The following is a 20853-nucleotide window of genomic DNA, read 5'->3' as shown; positions in this document are numbered from 1 at the left end:
CTGACTGCCATTAGATACAGAGATGAGATCCTCAGACCCCTTGTGAGACCATATGCTGGTGCAGTTGGCCCTGGGTTCCTCCTAATGCAAGACAATGCTAGACCTCATGTGGCCGGAGTGTGTCAGTAGTTCCTGCAAGAAGAAGGCATTGATGCTATGGACTGGCCCGCCCGTTCCCCAGACCTGAATCCAATTGAGCACATCTGGGACATCATGTCTCGCTCCATCCACCAACGCCACGTTGCACCACAGACTGTCCAGGAGTTGGCGGATGCTTTAGTCCAGGTCTGGGAGGAGATCCCTCAGGAGACCATCCGCCACCTCATCAGGAGCATGCCCATGCGTTGTAGGGAGGTCATACAGGCACGTGGAGGCCACACACACTACTGAGCCTCATTTTGACTTGTTTTAAGGACATTACATCAAAGTTGGATCAGCCTGTAGTGTGGTTTTCCACTTTAATTTTGAGTGTGACTCCAAATCCAGACCTCCATGGGTTGATAAATTTGATTTCCATTGATAATTGTTGTGTGATTTTGTTGTCAGCACATTCAACTATGTAAAGAAATACATATTTAATAAGAATATTTCATTCATTCAGATCTAGGATGTGTTATTTTAGTGTTCCCTTTATTTTTTTGAGCAGTGTATTTAATCTAGCAAAAATGACTAATTTCTGACCAAATTAGCAGTTACTGACTTTTTGCTTGGTGGGGCAGAATGGATCAGTGTATCAATGTGTCCACATGGCTGGTGGTTTTGCATTAGTTGACTTTAAACTTTTAGATTTTTTTCATTCATTTTTATGATTAACCACATGAAATGAAAACAACATTATTATTGAAATGAAACTGTTCCACAAAAATGCACATATAACAATCATAACTCACACGCAGAACAGTTGACATGTTTCAAGCTTCCCTAAACTTGAAACCTAAATAAAATAATTGTCTCCACATTTCCATGGTTGGATTTTGCCTGTAGGCTACTTTGAAATTAGGTAAGACTTGCCTCATAATAAGAATTAAAACAATCAAGACTCAAAAAATTATGTTTTCAAAATGCATACTGCCTCCAGCTCATGTTGTAAAGTTGTGGATGACATAGGTCTGTTGCCTGCACTTGAATGGTGAATGGGAGGCACACTTTAACTTCTTCATCCTACTTGAGACGCAGACGTCTCAAGTAGGCACCTGGAAATGCAAATGCGCTACGCTAAATGTACTCGTTAAAACTCAAACGTTCATTAAAATACACATGCAGGGTATTGAATTAAAGCTACACTCGTTGTGAATCTAGCCAACAAGTCAGATTTTTAAAATGCTTTTCGGCGAAAGCATGAGAAGCTATTATCTGATAGCATGCAACACCCCAAAATGCCTGAAGGCGACGTAAACAAAAGAATTAGCGTAGCCGGCGCTACACAAAAACGCAGAAATAAAATATAAAACATTCATTACCTTTGATGATATTCTTTGTTGGCACTCCTATATGTCCCATAAACATCACAAATTGGTCTTTTTCCCGATTTTAAATCCGTCCATGAATGCCCAAAATATCCATTTGTATAGCCTGTCTGCTTCAGGAAAAAAGCTCTCTTCCAACACGCAACGTCATGTTTAAAAATTATATAAGTTGCCTATATTCTTTGACAAAACACTACAACCTACTTTTATAACCCAACTTTAGGTATTTGTAAACGTTAATAAGCGATCAAATTGATCGTCGTGTGGAAGCTGTAGGAATTGCATCCGTATCCATATTAAATTTGGTTTCCTTTAAACAATACATGAAAGGGGCGCATGGATACTTTTTTCAGCTTTCAGTGACCAGTTTTTCTTGCGCTTTTCGATGAAACACACGCTCTGTTATAGTCACAGCCGTGATTTAACCAGTTTTAGAAACTTCAGAGTGTTTTCTATCCACACATACTAATCATATGCATATACTATATTCCTGGCATGAGTAGCAGGACGCTGAAATGTTGCGCAATTTTTAACAGAATGTTCGAAAAAGGAGGGGGTAGGATGAAGAGGTTAATTACCAGTTGAAAAATAAAAACATTTGGTAGCTGCTAGCAATTTTTATAAACTGGATTTGCCTGTTTTTGCAATTAGTTTAGGTTAGTTTTAGCTCGTTAACATTTAGCTACGTGATTTCGCTATTAGTTTGTGCTAATTTTGTAGTCTGGTTAGAGGCCCAATGGGCTTTTCTTGCATTTTAGCGCCCCCTTGTGTGCTATGCCGTTAATGGCTTAAATCCCCGTATGAAAGAAGGATGGTATGACAATATGAAAATCTGGATACCACCCAAGCCTAGGTCCTACAAAGGTTGAAATGATGAACTTAGCATTTAGATAGGCCTTGATCTGATCTGTCTCCAGCTCTCTTTTTCAGATGGTCTGGTCACGGGCGAGGCTGTGATTGATGCACCCCCTAATAGCATATCAACACCAACTGGGAAGACTGCTGACAACATTGCCTTGCCTGCCTGCTACAGAGGAGGGAAGGAGGGATAGCGGGAAAGGATGGGGGACTGTGGAAAAAAGAGAATGGGAGAGAGGATAGAGAATGCATCCATACTGGTTAAAATACAGATGGAGAAAGTGAAGAGAATGATGAGAGGAATAGATGGAAAGGAAGGAAGAAAGAAGAGGGAGAGTGAGCAGTGTAGGAGAGATGTATGACGACGGGGGTGTGAGAGGGCAGGCTGTGAGTCTGGGACAGACCAAGGAGAGAGGGAGTCTGAGAGCAGCTGTACTGCAGTGCAGAATCCTGTTGTCACAATACCCACATTTTCTGCCATATTTGCCAGTCACAGAATGGCACTTGATCCAGACAGCTCTTTTGAGTTCAAGAGAGAGCCATGCATTAATGAGTCAATTATATAGTGATGAAATCAATTTGACTTACCAATCTAACTACATAACAACATAATAGTAATAATTGATTTGAATGATAAATCTCTATTAATAAACTGTTTTAATCAAGATGTAGCCTAGGTCTATTCACAATACAGGTGGATCACAGGTGTCTGGTGTAGAGGTCGACCGATTAATCGGAATGGCCAATTTTTTTAATTACATTTTTTAGGGGGCCGAATTCAAGTTTTCACAACAATCGGAAATCGGTATTTTTGGATGCCGATTTTGCCGATGTAAAATATATATATATTTTACAACTTTATTTAATGAGGCAAGTCCGTTAAGAACACATTCTTATTTTCAATGACGGCATAGGAACGGTGGGTTAACTGCCTTGTTCAGGGGCAGAACGACAGATTTTACCTTGTCTGCTCAGGGATTCAATCTTGCAACCTTACTGTTAACTAGTCCAACGCTCTAACCACCTGCCTCACGAGGAGCCTGCCTGTTACGCGAATGCAGTAAGTTGCTAGCTAGCATTAAACTTATCTTATAAAAAAACAATCATAAACACTAGTTATAACATATACACATGGTTGATGATATTACTAGTTTATCTAGCGTGTCCTGCGTTGCATATAATCGATGTGGTGCGCATTCGCGGAAAAAGGATTGTCGTTGCTCCAACGTGTACCTAACCATAAACATCCATGCTTTTCTTAAAATCAATACGCAGAAGTATATATTTTTAAACCTGCATATTTAGCTAAAAGAAAGGTTAGCAGGCAATATTAACCATGTGAAATTGTGTCACTTCTCTTGCGTTCATTGCACGCAGAGTCAGGGAATATGCAACAGTTTGGGCCGCCTGGCTCATTGCGAACTAATTTGCCAGAATTCTACGTAATTATGACATAAGGTTGTGCAATGTAACAGCAATATTTAGACTTATGGATGCCACCCGTTAGATAAAATACGGAACGGTTCCATATTTCACTGAATTAATAAACTTTTTTTTCTTCGAAATGATAGTTTCCGGATTCGACCATATTAATGACCAAAGGCTCGTATTTCTGTGTGTTATTATGTTGTTATTATTAAGTCTATGATTTGATAGAGCAGTCTGACTAAGCAATGGTAGGCACCAGCAGGCTCGTAAGCATTCATTCCAACAGCACTTCCGTGCGTTTTGCCAGCAGCTCTTCTCAATGCTTCAAGCATTGCGCTGTTTATGACTTCACGCCTATCAACTCCCGAGATTAGGCTGGTGCAACCGATGTGACATGGCTAGCTAGTTAGCGGGGTGCGTGCTAATAGCATTTCAAACGTCACTCGCTCTGAGACTTGGAGTAGTTGTTCCCCTTGCTCTGCATGGGTAACGCTGCTTCGAGGGTGGCTGTTGACGATGTGTTTCTGGTTCGAGCCCAGGTAGGGGCGAAGAGCGGAATGGAAGCTATACTGTTACACTGGCAATACTAAAAGGCCTATAAGAACATCCAATAGTCAAAGGTATATTAAATACAAGTCGTATAGAGAGAAATAGTCCTATATTAACTACAACCTAAAACTTCTTACCTGGGAATATTGAAGACTCATGTTAAAAGGAACCACCAGCTTTCATATGTTCTCATGTTCTGAGCAAGGAACTTAAACGTTAGCTTTCTTACATGGCACATGTTGCACTTTTACTTTCTTCTCCAACACTTTGTTTTTGCATTATTTAAACCAAATTGAACATGTTTCATTATTTATTTGAGGCTAAATTGATTTTATTGATGTATTATATTAAGTTCAAATAAGTGTTCATTCAGTATTGTTGTAATTGTCATTATTACAAATACATTTTAAAAAAATCGGCCGATGTATCGGCGTTGAAAAATCATAATCGGTCGACTTCTAGAACGGAGTTCCATGCAATAATGTCTCTATAATACTGTATGCTTGAATTTGTTCTGGATTTCGGGACTTTGAAAAGACCCCTGGTGGCATGTCTGGCGGGGTAAATGTGTGTCAGCTGTGTAAATTGACTATGCAAACAGTTTGGGATTTTCAACACATTAATGTCATTTGTAAAAAAATATTTTAAAAAATGTGATGCAGTCAGTCTTTCCTCAACTCTTATCCGAGAGAGACTGGCATGCCACAGTATTTATATCATCCCTCTGATTACAATAAAGAGCAAGCCTCTGTTGTTCAGCTGCAGCTTAACGAGGTCTTTCCTTGCAGCACTCGACCACACGACTGGACAATAATCAAGATAAGACAAAACTAGAGCCTTCGGGATTTGGTTTTTGGAATGTGGTGTCAAAAAAGCAGAGCATCTCTTTTTATTATGGACAGCCCTTTCCCCGTCTTTACAACCATTGAATCTACAGCACCAGTCAAAGTTTTGGACACACCTATTGCGTTTTTTTGCGTTTTTTTTTTTTAGCTAACTTTGATTAGCAGGCCGTTTGGTTGCTGTTAAGGAGGTTGTCATGGAGAAGTGTTCTATCGTGTCCAACTACGTTGACAATTTTAATTGGCTGATACGGAATTAGAACCGGATATAATCACGGCCTCCTGGTGAGGATGGCATGGGGCTAAATAGGCCAGGTTATGTAATGGGAAAGGCTAACATGTAGCCTGCTGGTGCCTTTGATCACGTACTACTACGTCAATGATTTTCATTGGCTGATGCTTTAACTTTTTCCAATATTCGCAAGTATGGCCCCAGGGTTTTATGGAGTTTTTGTCTTGTCTGTGTTTTCATTCTCATGCGTGCACTCTCTCTCCTCTCCGTTTCTGTGTGTGATTTGTGCTTCCACTTCACCAACTGATTTTGGCTGAGGCAACGGTCATGGTGTGAACATGTGTCACATATAATCTCTCAGCTCACTCAGGTGGCATGTCACCGGGGGACACCGTGGCAGGACAGCTTGCCACGCCGAAATGGGCTCGGTGCAAAATGTTACATCAAAGAAACTGTAACAGGAAGGCTACCCTAAAGGCAGCCTAAAGAAAAGGGAACCACAAATCGAGGTCTATTTCAAGATCTGGTTGTAGGCTTACCTGTGTTATTGATACGATGCCAAATGGGTTCTCTTTATTGAGAATACATTGTGTGTCGCAGACTTGTGATCTCCAGGCTGATGATGTCAGGGGAGGGGTTTGGCAGGTGTGGAAGCTAGCAATCTTTTTCACCTTGCCAAAAGTGCGGAGATGAGGCAAGGACATTATAAGCAAACACCCACACGCCAGCTGAAAATGACACGCTGGCTTTCTCTCTCCATGACAAAATGGATGTGGTGTTTTATCATGTGTCCCAGAGATGTTAGGTGTTCTCTTCAGCCTGTTTTTTGTCTTTTGTGAAAAGAAAGTAAAGTACAACAATGTAAATTTGCTCCTCTTTTCACGGCAGACTTTCGCTCCATTAGGCTCTAACACGGCTGCCGACTATCACTATAAACTGGATAAATCCGGTCTGATTGACCGACCTGAGTCTTTGTGAGTTTATGATGGTGATGATGACACTTTTGGTTTCTATCAGTGATCCTCAACCTGTGGCCCTCTCGTCCCCCGCAGGCCAAGTCGTGTGTCTGTCACATGTGCGGTGCCCACCTGAACCGGCTCCACTCCTGCCTCTACTGCGTCTTCTTCGGCTGCTTCACCAAGAAACACATCCACGAGCACGCCAAAAACAAACGACACAATCTAGGTAAGACAGGCGCGCACACACACACACACACACACACACACACGAGTGCAACAAACGCTTGAGAACATCACAGCAAACTGCTCATTGTCCTATCAGGTTGGGTGGTGCTGTAGTATAGCTCTCCTCCTATCCTATGGACCACAGCTTGAGTCCACACCAGCTCTACACTGCCCTCACAGAGGGGAAACCATAGGAATAGTGTTGTGCCGACATGGCCGTACTGGTCATCCTATACTCAAATCAACAGTTGATAGTCGGATCGGATGATACTCCTGATTGTACAAAACTGAAGTGTTTTTAAAAAAAAAAAATTGATATGCCTAAGTAGATATTGGCAAGATACCTCCCTGCACGTTCTCACTGCAAAAAAATCAGCAGATTATAAGCAGCGCACAGAGGGGTGTCTGAACTTGCAGCGGGAAGCCAAGTTTGCTGTCGACCAGTTAGAATGCAGATTCGTCTTTTTTTCCCCCTTACCCTTGCCCCGCTTGTAAAATATTATTCACGTTGATAGCTTCATAGCAAACATCCTCGTCGTGTAATTTATCATGGTAGCAGGCAGCAGCAATCTCAACCGAAAAACATGCAAGGAAAAGTGATTGGGTGAAATTATGACACGAGTGTACGGAGAAATACAGTTTCACTTTATCCAATCAGAGCAGCAGGATCAACGTACAGCCCGCCCTTCTCTTTACAGACAGCCAGTTGAGTTATTTGGACCACGTAGAACCTCACACATGACTGCCTGACATGAGAAAGAAGTGTGCTAGCACCCGATTTTAAAAAAATAATATTTTTTTTTTTAAATGAGCACGGATAATTACAAAAATTTCTTGGATCATAATCGTATCCTCAAAATTGTCCATATCCGTTGCGATACTTGTTTAGTCCGACTACTCGGCACACCTCTAACATAGAACATGTGCTCTGCTCCTCTGTCTTACTTCATATTTGACACGTCAGACCTGTACAGCACCACCACAACACTCCGCCCCCTGCCAGGTCCTGAAACATTAAAGACTCATAATTACCCCCTTCGCTGAACTAGGCAGGCCTCGGCTGCCCCTCCTCCGCCCCCATTCACACACGGGGCCCAAACAAAGGCCGCTAAGTAGCTAATTATACTGTTGAGGGTAATAAGCACCCAGTAAATAAAAATGTATGTCCTTTTGTTCAGCTCTAGGGGTTTTATGGTGGCAGAACCCCAAATGAGCCAATGTCAAGATGAACGTGTCATCAAACCTTGTTGGGTTATCGTCGCTGTACCACATCAGGGATGGAGCTGATGGCGACATAAATCACCAACCTGTTATGCAACCTAACGCAACATAATTGCAACACAATGCAACACGCCAGGACTGATGCCCCAGGGGCTATTGAATGTCGCCTGTGTAGTTGGCCACATAGGCACTAGGCACCAGTGGGGTTGCTGATTCTCTGTTGCACAAATGTGCCTGAGCAGCTCAGTGCATTGCAGCCCGGGTCTATTAGCCTATAGGGCATAGATAGATTTACGCTACAGCAGGAGGAGAAGAAAAGAATGACCGATCTCACTAGATGAGTGCACAGAGTAATTAACATGTCTTAATAAAACCCAACAGAATTCAGATAAACCAGTTCCTTCATTTTCCAGTAATTTTTTTGGAGTTCTTTCTTCCTTTCAGATGTTTGGTCTGTTCTTCCTCTATTTTGGCTCTTCGTGTTATGTTTCTCCCTGTATCGGGTTATTTCTCTTTCTCTCCCTCCTTTTTCTCGGTTCCCATGGTTACATGAAGGTCTGTGGGTTTATTTTCATTTTGTCTTCTCTCAGCAAGTCTCACCTTGTTACGCAACTTTGTTCTCACTCTCTCTCTCTCTCTCTCTCTCTCCAGCTCTTATTGTGCCATTAACAGTGTGGCTGTTATTCAATCTGAGTCCTAAGGCTAGGGTTTTACTTTTTCAGTCTCTCCATCCTATTTTTGTGCCCGATTTTTAGGTGAATTGCCTCCCTCGTGGATGTGGCATCTGCAGGAAAGTTATATTTTCACTGCAATGACAGCATTATACACTTATGTCCAATATCCACAACATATTACAGCTGTAAAACTGGTTGTATTTGGTTTGGTGTGTGAATTGAATCCACAGGAAGACTTGATGTTCCACTCTTTGCTATTAGCTGCAGTTTGGTACTCCCCAACACCTGCAGGGCCCAGTCTGACATTTCAATACATTCGGTCACAGCTGGGACACCAGTCAACACCGTATCTATCCACATTTTAATACCGTAATTAATCATTCGGGCGATAATTTAGACATACACACAACCTGCATGCCCCGTGCTTTCTCCACATACACCTAATGATTGTTTTGTCTGCCTCAAGCAGCCAATTGCATAGGCAGGTTGTCATGGGAACTGCAAACAGGTATTGGAGCTGCGGCTGCTGAGAAGGTGAGGAGGATATGAGAGGGGGAGAGAGAGAGGGATAGGGAGAGGTGCAGCTTTTACCTGGCTCTATCCTCTTTCTATCCCTCTGTCTGTGGGTACCTGCATGCGTGGTAGCTGACGAGTTGACGGTGAAAAGTCTGATTTTTCAGATTGAAGTGGTGTAAAAGATGTCAACGATGGCTGACAACTAGTATTAGAAAACGGGCCCTTTACACTACATTCATAAATAGACATTTATCCAAACATTATCAAGCGGGGATGTGTTCACATCGTCACATTGACTATAATCCCTCCCGCTCGCCCCGGATCTTTTCCTACGCCAAAGGATGTTATCAGAAAGTCAAGATGTCAGCGCGTTAGCTGGCCTTGCAGAGATAGAGAGCTAGCTAGCTGCCTACTCCTTTCTCCGGGACTGATCTTGGATTTACGACCCAAATTGGCACCCTTTTCCCTCTGTAGTGCACTGGGCCCTGGTCAGAAGTAGTGCACTAAATAGGGAGTAGGGTGCCATTAAGGATGCACCCCAGAGCTACAAATGAACAGAATGTTCCAATGTAGCCTTGAGCTGTTTCATACCTCCTTTTCCTCCCCATTTATCATTTGTCACTTCATTCTCTTTCTGTCTCTGTTTTTCTTCCAGCTATAGATCTATTGTATGGAGGTATATATTGCTTTGTGTGCCAAGACTACATATACGACAAAGAAATGGAACAGATTGCCAAAGAGGAACAAAGGAAAGCGTGGAAATTGCAAGGTAAGTTCTTTACCCTATTCAATCCCCCAGTATTGCCCTCTGACTTATACAGTGACACCTCGGTTATAACCACAGCTTTTGTTTTCTAAACTTTTGATTTATTGCTCGAGTTTAGCGTTCTCTCTCTCGCTCTCTCTTTTGGCCTGTTCCCAATCCCATTCACCAAGCCCTGCCCCCTGTTACTCAAGCAGACAGTTTCTCATGCTCAATATTCACTCTGCAATGCATGCATTGACCAAACAACAGCATGCAGTCAACAGGTTTTTCAAAAAAAAAGAGCTATTCCATTTTGCGTCTTAATATAAATCCACATGTTTTCTGTCGTATACTATTCTTTTGTGTAATTTGCTAGTAAGTTGGTTTTAGCAAGCTACAAATTTGCCCCTAATGCTAATCGCTTGCTAGCTAAATCTGGGAAACACTCTTTTCACACCACTTCGATAGCAGGTTAGGAGATAGACGTTAAGGTTAGGAAAAGGGTTAGTGAAAATGCACCCCTAACCTGCTACGAAAATCCCTTTTTCTCTAAGTGGTGTGAAGTGTCTCAGCTTTTTTTAAATGTGTATTTTTCCATATAGACACACCCTATATGCATCGAACATGTCTGATGCTTTAAGCGTACTGTTTGAAATAAGACACAAACAAGAGGGACAACTAGAAGAAGAAAAATTGACCCGACCATCCCCATACCTCTCCTACTGCTGATAATTGGCTACACGAGGAGGCGGCAACCTTTTTCTGATGTGGAATTTCAATTTATCTTACCACTTTTACCTGATCTGCGTGCCAGTTATGGTTTTCATGTGCAATTTTTTTTGTGCAACAGTTTAATTTAATTTCTAATAATGTCTTTGTTATTGTCATGTGGCTAATTAAAATTTTATTAATGAAAGTGATAGCTTTTAGGTTTGTAACTACTATTGTCATTGCCAATTATGTAAAAAAAAAAAACTATAAAGACAACAAATAAAAACATTGCAGCCTGCAGGTAGAAAATATCCATAAAATAATGTATATCCAGTAAATCACATTGGCTGTGCATGGCCTGTCTGCAACTAACTTGAAACATTGGTTCAACTATTAACTTGGGTCTGGCCTGAAGCTCATGCTAGCAAAGTTGCAACATTGTATAAGATATTCTGGGCCCTCAGTTTCCTAAGCCAGTAAAGCTCAGGAAAGACGGATATATACAGTGGGGCAAAAAAGTATTTAGTCAGCCACCAATTGTGCAAGTTCTCCCACTTAAAAAGATGAGAGAGGCCTGTAATTTTCATTATAGGTACACTTCAACTATGACAGACAAAATTAGAAAAAAAATCCAGAAAATCACGTAGGATTTTTTATGAATTTATTTGCAAATTATAGTGGAAAAATAAGCGCATTCACGAAAAATCACTGTTGTTGCACCGATGTGTACCTAACCATAAACACCAATGCCTTTCTTTAAAATCAATACACAAGTATATATTTTTAAACCTGCATATTTAATTAATATTGCCTGCTAACATACAATTTCCCTAGTTTAATTTATTTTGTCACTTGCGTTCCGTGCAAGCAGTTTGGGCCGCCTGGCTCGCTGTGTGAAGACCATTTATTCCTAACAAAGACCGTAATTCATTTGCCAGTTTTGTACATAATTATGACATAACATTGAAGGTTGTGCAATGTAACAGCAATATTTAGACTTGTGGATGCCACCCGTTAGCTAAAATACGGAACGGTTCCATATTTCACTGAAAGAATAAACATTATTTTTTTTTTTTTATAGTTTCCGGATTTGACCATATTAATGACCAAAGGCTCGTATTTCCGTGTGTTATTATGTTATAATTAAGTCTATGATTTGATAGAGCAGTCTGACTGAGTGGTGGTAGGCAGCAGCAGGCTCGTAAGCATTCATTCAAACAGCACTTTCGTGCATTTGCCAGCAGCTCTTCGCTGTGATACAAGCATTGAGCTGTTTATGATCTAGCAAAGAAGGGGGTCAAGTGATAAATGGCAGATATGTGAGAGCAGAACTAATAAACGGGCTCTGCCCGATCACTAAAATGGCCACCCCTGTCAGAACTACAGACCACAAAATGGCCGACCGCCAAAACTACAAGTCCCAGAAGCAAGGGGAACCCTCAGAAGGTGGAGCCGACCCACAGATAACGGGTCAAGAAAAACCAGGAAGAGAGAGAGTGCTGGAAGGATCTATGAACAATAGAGATAGAGACAATAGAGATTGGCTGGATTTACCGTGTATGAGCTGGATTGTTTTGGATTTACCTGTTGGCGTTTGGACCTGGACCTACCGAGAACCCGATTCGTGTACCGAACCCTGCTATCCTTGACCTCGCCTACGGCCTGGGTGAACCAGGACGGAGAAACAAACAAACAGGTACTGTCCTGTTCGAAAGAACTCTCATTCTTGGGTGATTTGGTGGCAGTTTACCACTTAATTTGTGACAAATGCTCCTAACCTAGAAGAGGTTTGCCACAATGACTTCAAGTGCTGTTATTGTGAAGTGGAAACGTCTAGGAGCTACAATGGCTCAGCCACGAAGTGGTAGGCCATACTAGCTCACAGAACGGGACCGCTGAAGCGCTTAACGTATAAAAATAAATCGTTGGTCCTCAACACTCACTACGAGTTCCAAACTGCCTCTGGAAGCAATGTCGGCACAATAACTGTTCGTCGGAAGCTTCATGAAATGGTCTTCCGTGGCCGAGCAGCCGCACACAAACCTAAGATCACCATGCGCAATGCCAAGCGTTGGCTGGAGTGGGTTTGGCAGATGCCAGGAGAATGTTACTTGCCCCTTAGTTCCAGTGAAGGGAAATCTTAACGCTACAGCATTCAATGACATTGTAGACAATTATCTGCTTACAACTTTGTGGCAACAGTTTGGGGAAGGCCCTTTCCTGTTTCAGCATGACAATGCCCAGTGTACAAAGCAAGGTTCGTACAGAAATGGTTTGGTCGGTGTGGCAGAACTTGCCGATCGCAAGTAGAATTGCAATATTTGGGACCAAAATCTGCACCTCTGGTATATGTAAAATGCATATTCTCTAGAGATTCCACTGCATTGGCCTTGTAGGTTTCCCTATTTCCTGTTCCCCTCCCTTCAGGTTTAAGGTAAAGCAACCCATCTAGTTAAATCTAAGTTCTCACATCCTCTCTCTAGCTCTCTGCCTTGCACTTGTTTTTTTACTGATTTCTTTCCTGTTGTTTGTGTGTGTGTGTGTCAGGTGTAGGGGAGAAGTATTCGACGTGGGAGCCCACCAAACGAGAGCTGGAGCTGCTGCGGCACAATCCAAAGCGTCGGAAAATGACGACAAACTGCACCATCGGTAAGGGCTCCTCCTCCCAGTGCTGCACTGTCTGGCTACAGCAAGAGTTGTCTTGTGCCTCGTCTGAAAACAAACTCCCTGGTCCCTTATCCTAGCTTCTTACCCCTGCCTAGCCCATACCCTCTCCCCTTTCTGTATTTCCAAATCTGAAGAATCCCAATAATGGGATAAGCAATATGGCAGATGGAAATTATAAGGCTTGGTGGAGCCATTGTCGTATTGAACCCGCCATATTGGTCCATTCAGACCTGTCAACACAGAAGGGTTAGTTGAGAGGACTAGGGCAAACAGCTCTAGTCTGCTTCTCTCTATATGGGCGTAGTTCATTTCCTATGAGGTTCAGTGTGATGACAGCATCTGCAGTACAGACTGTGTGATGTCTGTGGGCGGATAGAACCCCCAGTCTCTCCTTAATCTCATTGCAGAGACTTCTGTTGGCTGTGTCTGAAAAATGTGTTTATCTGGGAAAGTGTGTGTGTGTGTGTGTGTGTGTGTGTGAGAGAGAGGTAGTATGTTATTGATCAAGGATTTAGAAAGTGCTGTCCAGTGGAGAAATAAGACATTCCTCTACTCTCACTCATCCCTCTTTAATTCTCACTCCTCCACACAGCTATGGAGCAGCTCAGACAGAGTTGGAGATGAGTGGTGTTAAACAGCATCGCAGTATGCTTCTGTTAGGTGCTAAACGTTCACGCTCTCTCGCGCGCTTGCAAATCTCAATTTGTCTTTTTGTCAAGATGCCCTGTACTGTGTGTAATGGTGCCCTGTAGGGGTACTAAGGTGAGCAGCTGGTCAGGGGCAACATGTTTTTAAATACACAAACGTCACTTAGAAATGTCCTTGTTTTTGAAAGAAAAGCAAAAAAAAATTGCCCGTTTAAAATAACATCAAATTGATCAGAAATGCAGTGTAGACATTGTTAATGTTGTAAATTGCTATTGTAGCTGGAAACGGCTGATTTTTAAAGGATATCTACATAGGTGTTTTCTTTCAAAACCGAGGACATTTCCAACTGACCCCAAACTTTTGAACGGTAGTGTGTGTCATTATGTCTTTGTTTTCGTTTGGAAGAGATAATTGAAAATAATGCCATTGTTGATTAGATGCTTCTCTTTCATTAATTAGGCTATTTTTCTCTTCAACCATGTGGTTTATCTACTACAAACTCATGGACAATATGGACAGACATATAACACATCTATTCTGTATATATGATTCATTTTATAAAAAGTTATTCACATCAAAATGTGTATTTGTCACATGCTTTGTAAACAGCAGGTGTAGGCTATTAGTGACATGCTTACTTACAGGTCCTTTCCAACAACACAGAGTTAAAGATAAAACATTCAATAACGTCGAGACACGAGGAATAAACGCACAGTGAATAAAGAATAACAATAACGAGTCAAAAATAACATGGCTATATACAGGGAGTACCAGTACCAAGTCTATGTGCAGGGGTAGCAGGTGATTGAGGTAGCTACAGTACCAGTCCAAAGTTTATAAACACACACTCATTCCAGGGTTTTTCTTTGTTTACTATTTATAATTGTAAACAAAACTATATAAGACATCAAAACTATGACATAACACATATGGAATCATGTAGTAACCAAAAAAGTGTAAAACAAATCCATATATATATATATATATATATATATATATATATATATATATATATATATATATATATATATACCACCCTTTATCTTGATGACAGCTTTGCACATTCTCACCCCTTTGTTTCCTGTAGTCCACAATCAGCTCCTTTTGTCTTGCTGATGTTGAGGGTGAGGTTGTTGTTGTCCTGGCACCACACTGCCAGGTCTCTAACAACATCCCTATAGGCTGCATCATTGTCGTGTGGGTGTGATTAGTTCTACCACCTTTGTGTCGTCAGCAAACTTGATGGTGTTGGTGTCTTACATGCAGTCGCGTGTGAACAGGGTGTACAGGAGGAGACTGAGCACACACCCCTGAGGGGCTCCCATGTTGATGGTCTGCATGGCGGATGTGTTGTTGCCTACCCTCACCGCCTGGGGGAGGCCGGTCAGGACGTCCAGAATCCAGTTGCAGAGGGAGGTGTTCAGTCACTGTCCTGAGCTTGGAGTGGACTATGGCGTTGACTGATAAGCTGTAGTCAATGAACAGCATTCTTACCTTGGGTATTGCTTTTGTCCAGGTGGGCAGTGTAGAGTGCAATGGAGATTGTGTCATGAGGTTGATGTGAGCCATGACCAGTCTTTCAAAGCTTTTCATGGCTATAGATGTGAGGGCTACGGGGCGATAGTCCTTTAGGCAGGTTAACTTGGCTTTCTTGGGCACGGTGGACTATTATTCAAGTATAAATTAACAAAGTTACCATAGATTGCCGTAGATGACCTGTTATTTACCCAAATGACTGAAAATGCCAGTAAATTACCGGTAGCTTTGCATGCAACCCTACCTGTCAGGGTATCCCAGCTCAGTGGGTCTTACCCTGTTGTCCTCCTGCCAGTGTGAAGCTGCTGTGTTCACTCCGGACCACTGTGGCCATCTGTTACAGCCATATCTCCACTGGTTCTCATTTACTGTAGTGGTTTTGGCGCTGGAATTGATATTATGTATCTTTCTGCATCTCTCTCCCCCCCCCCCCATTTACCTGTCTGTTCCTTTCTCTCTCCATCTTCCTTTGTGTCCTGCTTCTCTCTCTCTCTCGCTTGACCTCTAACCCTCCCCTCTCTCCCTCAGGTCTTCGAGGTCTGATCAACCTGGGCAACACGTGTTTTATGAACTGCATCGTCCAGGCCCTCACCCATACGCCCCTGCTGCGGGACTTCTTCCTGTCCGACAGACACAAGTGTGAGATGCAGTCCAACTCCTGTCTGGTGTGTGAGATGTCCCAGCTCTTTCAGGAGGTAAGGCGGTTAAAAATATCTTTCTCTTTCAGGCTCGCACACCTCCTCCATCCTCCTCTCGCTTTCTTTCCCAGCCCACCTCTACTGCTGTCTATAACGCTCTTGTTCTAAATCTCTCTCAACCCAAAACTATCTTCTCCTTTTATTTTTCTCTCCCCCACCTCTCTCCCTCAAAAACCATTGTAGTGGAAGTACCTAGCTAGCGAAGTTGTTGTCAGTACGTAGTGGGATTTGCATGGTTTTAAGTTCCTGTTTCATCCCGACCCTTCTCCAACCCTTATTCTCTCTTATACCTCTTTTTATTTTCCCTCGCCTCACTGTCTCGCTCTCTCTCTCCATTCCCCCTCTCCTTCTCCCCTCACATTTAATGTTTCTGTTCTTTCTTCCTCCTCCTTTTTCTCATCCCTCCCTCTCTCTCTCTCTGTCAGTTCTACTCGGGCCACCGTTCGCCCCACATTCCCTTCCGACTGCTGCACCTGGTGTGGACTCACGCGCGCCACCTAGCAGGCTACGAGCAGCAGGATGCCCACGAGTTCCTCATCGCTGCCCTGGACGTGTTGCACCGCCACTGCAAAGGTTTGCATCATAGTACAGGGGCGATCGCATAGAATCGCGCAGGAACACACACACACACACACACACACCTACCTTTTTTAAGACCTACCTTTTTATATATACAGGGGCAAACACGAATATATTACACAGCCTTACACCCACATACAGTGCCTTCGGAAAGTATTCAGACCCCTTGACTTATTCCACATTGTTACGTTTAACCTTTCTGGCGCAGGCGTTCTGCTAGCGACCCACCTCGACAAACATCCGGTGAAATTGTAGAGAGTCGAAATTCAAATTACAGAAATAGAAATATTTAACATTCCTCAAAATACAAGTGTCATACATCAAAATAAAGCTTAACTTCTTGTTAATCTAGCCGCTCTGTCAGATTTCAAAAAGGCTTTACGCTGAAAGCACACCATGCGATTATCTGAGGACAGCGCCCCGCATACAAAAGCATGAAAACATTTTTCAACCAGGCAGGTGTGCCACGAAAGTCAGAAATAGCGATATAATAAATACCTTACCTTGGAAGATCTTCTTCTGTTGGCACTCCAAAAGTTCCCAGCTACATCATAAATGGTCATTTTGTTCGTTACAGTCCTTCTTTATAACCCCACAAACTCAGTTTAGCTGGCGCGTTTCATTCTATAAATCCACCGGTTTCCCTCCTTCAAAATGCATACAAAATGAATCCCAAATGTTACCAATAAACTTCTCCAAACAAGTCAAACAACGTTTATAATCAAACCTCAGGTACCCTAATATGTAAATAAACGATAAAATTTAAGACGGAGAATCAATGTCTTTACCGGAGTTAAACAACAAAGAACGCGCTCTCAACCATGCGCATGAAAACAAGACAGGCAAAATGGGAGCCACTTAGAAAAACTACAAATTCTAGCTCATTTTTCCAAAAACAAGCCTGAAACTCTTTCTAAAGACTGTTGACATCTAGTGGAAGCCCTAGGAACTGCAATCTTGGAGGATTTCGCCTCATAATAAACATGACAGCCATTGGAAACAGTGGTAGGCTGAAAATGTTTATTTTTTGGATGGTTTGTCTTCGGGGTTTCGCCTGCCATATCAGTTCTGTTATACTCAGACATAATTTTAACAGTTTTAGAAACCTTTTATAGTTTTTTTTTCTATCCAAATCTACGAATTATATGCATATCCTATCTTCTGGGCCTGAGTAACAGGCAGTTTACTTTGGGCACGCTTTTCATCCGAACGTCAAAATACTGCCCCCTAGCCCAAAGAGGTTTAAGCGTTATTTTAAAATGTATTTAAATCATTTTTTTCCCTCATCAATCTACACACAGGATTTTAGAAATGTTGCTAATTTATAATAAAACAAAACACTGAAATATCATGTTTACATAAGTATTCAGACCCGCTACTCAGTACTTTGTTGAAGCACCTTTGGTAGCGACTACAGCCTCAAGTCTTCTTGGGTATGACGCTATAGCCTTGGCACACCTCTATTTGGGGAGTTTCTCCGATTCTTCTCTGCATATCCTCTCAAGCTCTGTCAGGTTGGATGGAGAGCGTTGCTGCACAGCTATTTTCAGGTCTCTCCAGAGATGTTAGATCAGGTTCAAGTCCAGGTTCTGGCTGGGCCACACAAGGACATTCAGAGACGTGTCCTGAAGTCACTCCTGTGTTGTCTGCTTAGGGTCGTTGTCTTGGTTGTTGGTCAACCTAAGCCCCAGTCTGAAGTCCTGAACACTCTGGACCAGGTTTTCATCAAGGATCTCTGTACTTTTCTCCGTTCATCTTTTGCTCAAACCTGACTAGTATCACAGTCCCTGCCGCTGAAGATCATCCCCACAGCATGATGCTGCCACCACCATGCTTCTCCGTAGGGATGTTGTCAAGTTTCCTCCAGATGAGACGCTTGGCATTCAATCTTGATTTCAAACTCCAAGTGTGCTGTCATGTGCCTTTTACTGAAGAGTGGCTTCCGTCTGGCCACTCTACCATAAAGTCCTGATTTGGTGGAGTGCTGCAGAGATGGTTGTCCTTCTGAAAGGTTCTCCCATCTCCACAGAAGAACTCTGTCAGAGTAACCATCGGGTTCTTGGTCACCTCCCTGACCAAGGCCCTTCTCCCCCGATTGTTCAGTTTGGCTGGGTGGCCAGCTCTTTGTGGTTCCAAACTTCCATTTAAGAATGTTGAAGGGCACTGTGTTCTTGGGGACCTTCAATGCTGCAGAATTTTTTGGGGTACCCTTCCCCAGATCTGTGCCTCGACATAATCCTGTCTCGGGGCTCTACGGACAATTCCTTCGACCTCATGGCTTGGATTTTGCTGTGACAAGCACTGTCAGCTGTGGGACTTTTTATAGACAGTGTGCCTTTCCAGATCATGTCCAATCAATTTAATTTACCACAGGGGGACTCCCAAGTGGTAGAAACTTCTCAAGGATGATCAATGGAAACAGGATGCGCCAGGACTCAATTTCGAGTCTCATAGCAAAGGGTCTGAATACTTATGTAAATAAGGTATTTCTTTATTTAATACATCTTGTAAAATTTCTAAAAAACCTGTTTTCGCTTTGTCAGTATGGGGTATTGTGTGTCGATTGCTGAGATTTTTTAAACACATTTTAGAATTAGGTTCTATCGGGAAAAATGGGGGTCTGAATACTTTCCGAAGGCACTGTGCATGTACACATACTAACTTGTATAGACAATCAGATTGTAGAAAGCAGACTGCTCTACTCAAATGGCGCCCACGCTCTCTACTTCTGCTACAGTCAAATGGTGGGAGGAAAAGCAGGAATACGGGAAAGGAAGGGAGCAGCGATTGGGGGAGAATGAACTAGAGAGGAGGAGAGTGAAGAAAATGGCTGGTCTGCTATCTGACTGGATGAGCTGAGATGAGGGGCTGCTAATTGACACGGACAAAGAGCCTCTTTACATAAGTGCTGATTGTTTGCTTAGCCCTGTGTCCTCCTTCAACATCCCTCATTCTCTCACTCTCTCTCTCTCTCTCTCGATTTTGTCTTTCTCTGATACTGTGGTGGAGGGGGGGGGGTGGAGTTCTGCAGCAGTTGACAAGCATTAATTCTCAATCGCGTGTGTGTGTTTTGTCCCTGTACTCTCGATGTTCACCAAGGAGATGATAACGGGAAGAAGGCCAACAACCCCAATAACTGCAACTGCATCATCGACCAAATCTTCACTGGGGGTCTGCAGTCTGACGTCACCTGTCAAGTCTGCCAGTATGCTCCTCCATCTTTCTGTGTGTGTGTGTGTGTGTGTGTGTGTGTGCGCGCTTGTCAACAGTGTGAAAGTTATTTCCTCTACATCTTTGTGCTTCACCCTTACTGTTTGTTTGTGTGGGCGTGTGTACTGTTGATGCATCATGTTGATCACGTTTCAAACCAGCACTTGTAAAAAATAATTTAAAAAATAAAAATGATTTTAAATCACTCACTCTCAGCCCTGGTCAGACCCCTTCTCTGCAGTGAGTCAAGGAGAGTGGGGCTGATTTTTATTGTATTTTTTTTAATATTTTTTTATTAACACACCCGTTGCTCCACTCCCACTGCTTTAGCAGCCAGGCACCTACTGGGCAGTGTAGACTCTGACATAGTGTTCTACCTACATCTGGTGGACACATAGAGTATTGCACAATATTTACTCATTCACAAAGATTCAGTCATTTCGTGTTGAGTTTACAACACTAATTGAGAAGCATTTGTGCAACATTTTGTAAATGTGTATAGACCGGTTTGTTGTTTAGCAACAAAACCAACGTGGGCGCAACTATGGGGCAAAACAGACGGGGTTGGCTTAGATTGTTGACTACACGTAAACAATTTTTCATCTCCAATGTTTAATGAAAACATAAGTTAATTTGCACAATGAGCACTTGTTTTCTCTCAAATTCATAATTACAGATGTTTGTTGGTTGGTTAGCAATCTCGCAAACTTGAGCCATATTAGGATTGACATGAAATCAGTCGAAATACCTCAAAACAAGATCTATCAAGAACAAGATGAAGCTAGCTGAAACGAGTCACTTACGATTCCCCACGGCACAGTTTCTTGTCATAGTTGGGAGCCATCCCGAATCACAACAACTCCGACTTCTACCCCATTTGAAGTCGTCTATATATACACTCACACTCGCATGCAAACTAACATTGTTCAAGTGTTGTAACTGGCTACTTAGGTATTCTAGCGGTTAAGAGCGTGGGGCCAGTTACTGAAAGGTTGCTGGTTCGAAGCCCTGAGCCAACTAGGTGAAAAATCCCTTAACCCTAATTGCTACTGTAAGTCGCTCTGGATAAGAGCATCTGTTAAATGACTC

General features: G+C 42.5%; 1 protein-coding gene across 5 annotated transcripts in view; it reads left to right on the top strand.

Moving 5' to 3' along the window:
* Positions 1-20853, top strand: part of LOC110498751 (ubiquitin carboxyl-terminal hydrolase 22) — a 44395-nt gene that overhangs the window by 16117 nt on the left and 7425 nt on the right. For 2 of the 5 annotated variants that reach the window (XR_016489371.1, XM_036955885.2), the window contains exons 2-7: positions 6428-6560; positions 9626-9739; positions 12974-13075; positions 15806-15972; positions 16401-16548; positions 19657-19759. Coding sequence is in view for 2 of the 5 variants with exons in the window: in XM_036955885.2 (XP_036811780.1) it covers positions 6428-6560; positions 9626-9739; positions 12974-13075; positions 15806-15972; positions 16401-16548; positions 19657-19759 (767 nt within the window). In the remaining 3 variants the exon portion in view is untranslated. Of the gene's footprint in view, positions 1-6427; positions 6561-9625; positions 9740-12973; positions 13076-15805; positions 15973-16400; positions 16549-19291; positions 19760-20853 lie in introns of all 5 variants that reach the window. The other 3 variants (XR_016489370.1, XM_036955884.2, XR_016489372.1) reach the window with 2 other exon arrangements.

The sequence above is a fragment of the Oncorhynchus mykiss genome, chromosome 20, assembly GCF_057628025.1.
Source record: "Oncorhynchus mykiss isolate SJ-2025 chromosome 20, ASM5762802v1, whole genome shotgun sequence".
Taxonomy (NCBI): domain Eukaryota; kingdom Metazoa; phylum Chordata; class Actinopteri; order Salmoniformes; family Salmonidae; genus Oncorhynchus; species Oncorhynchus mykiss.
This window is presented reverse-complemented; position numbering and strand designations above follow the sequence as displayed.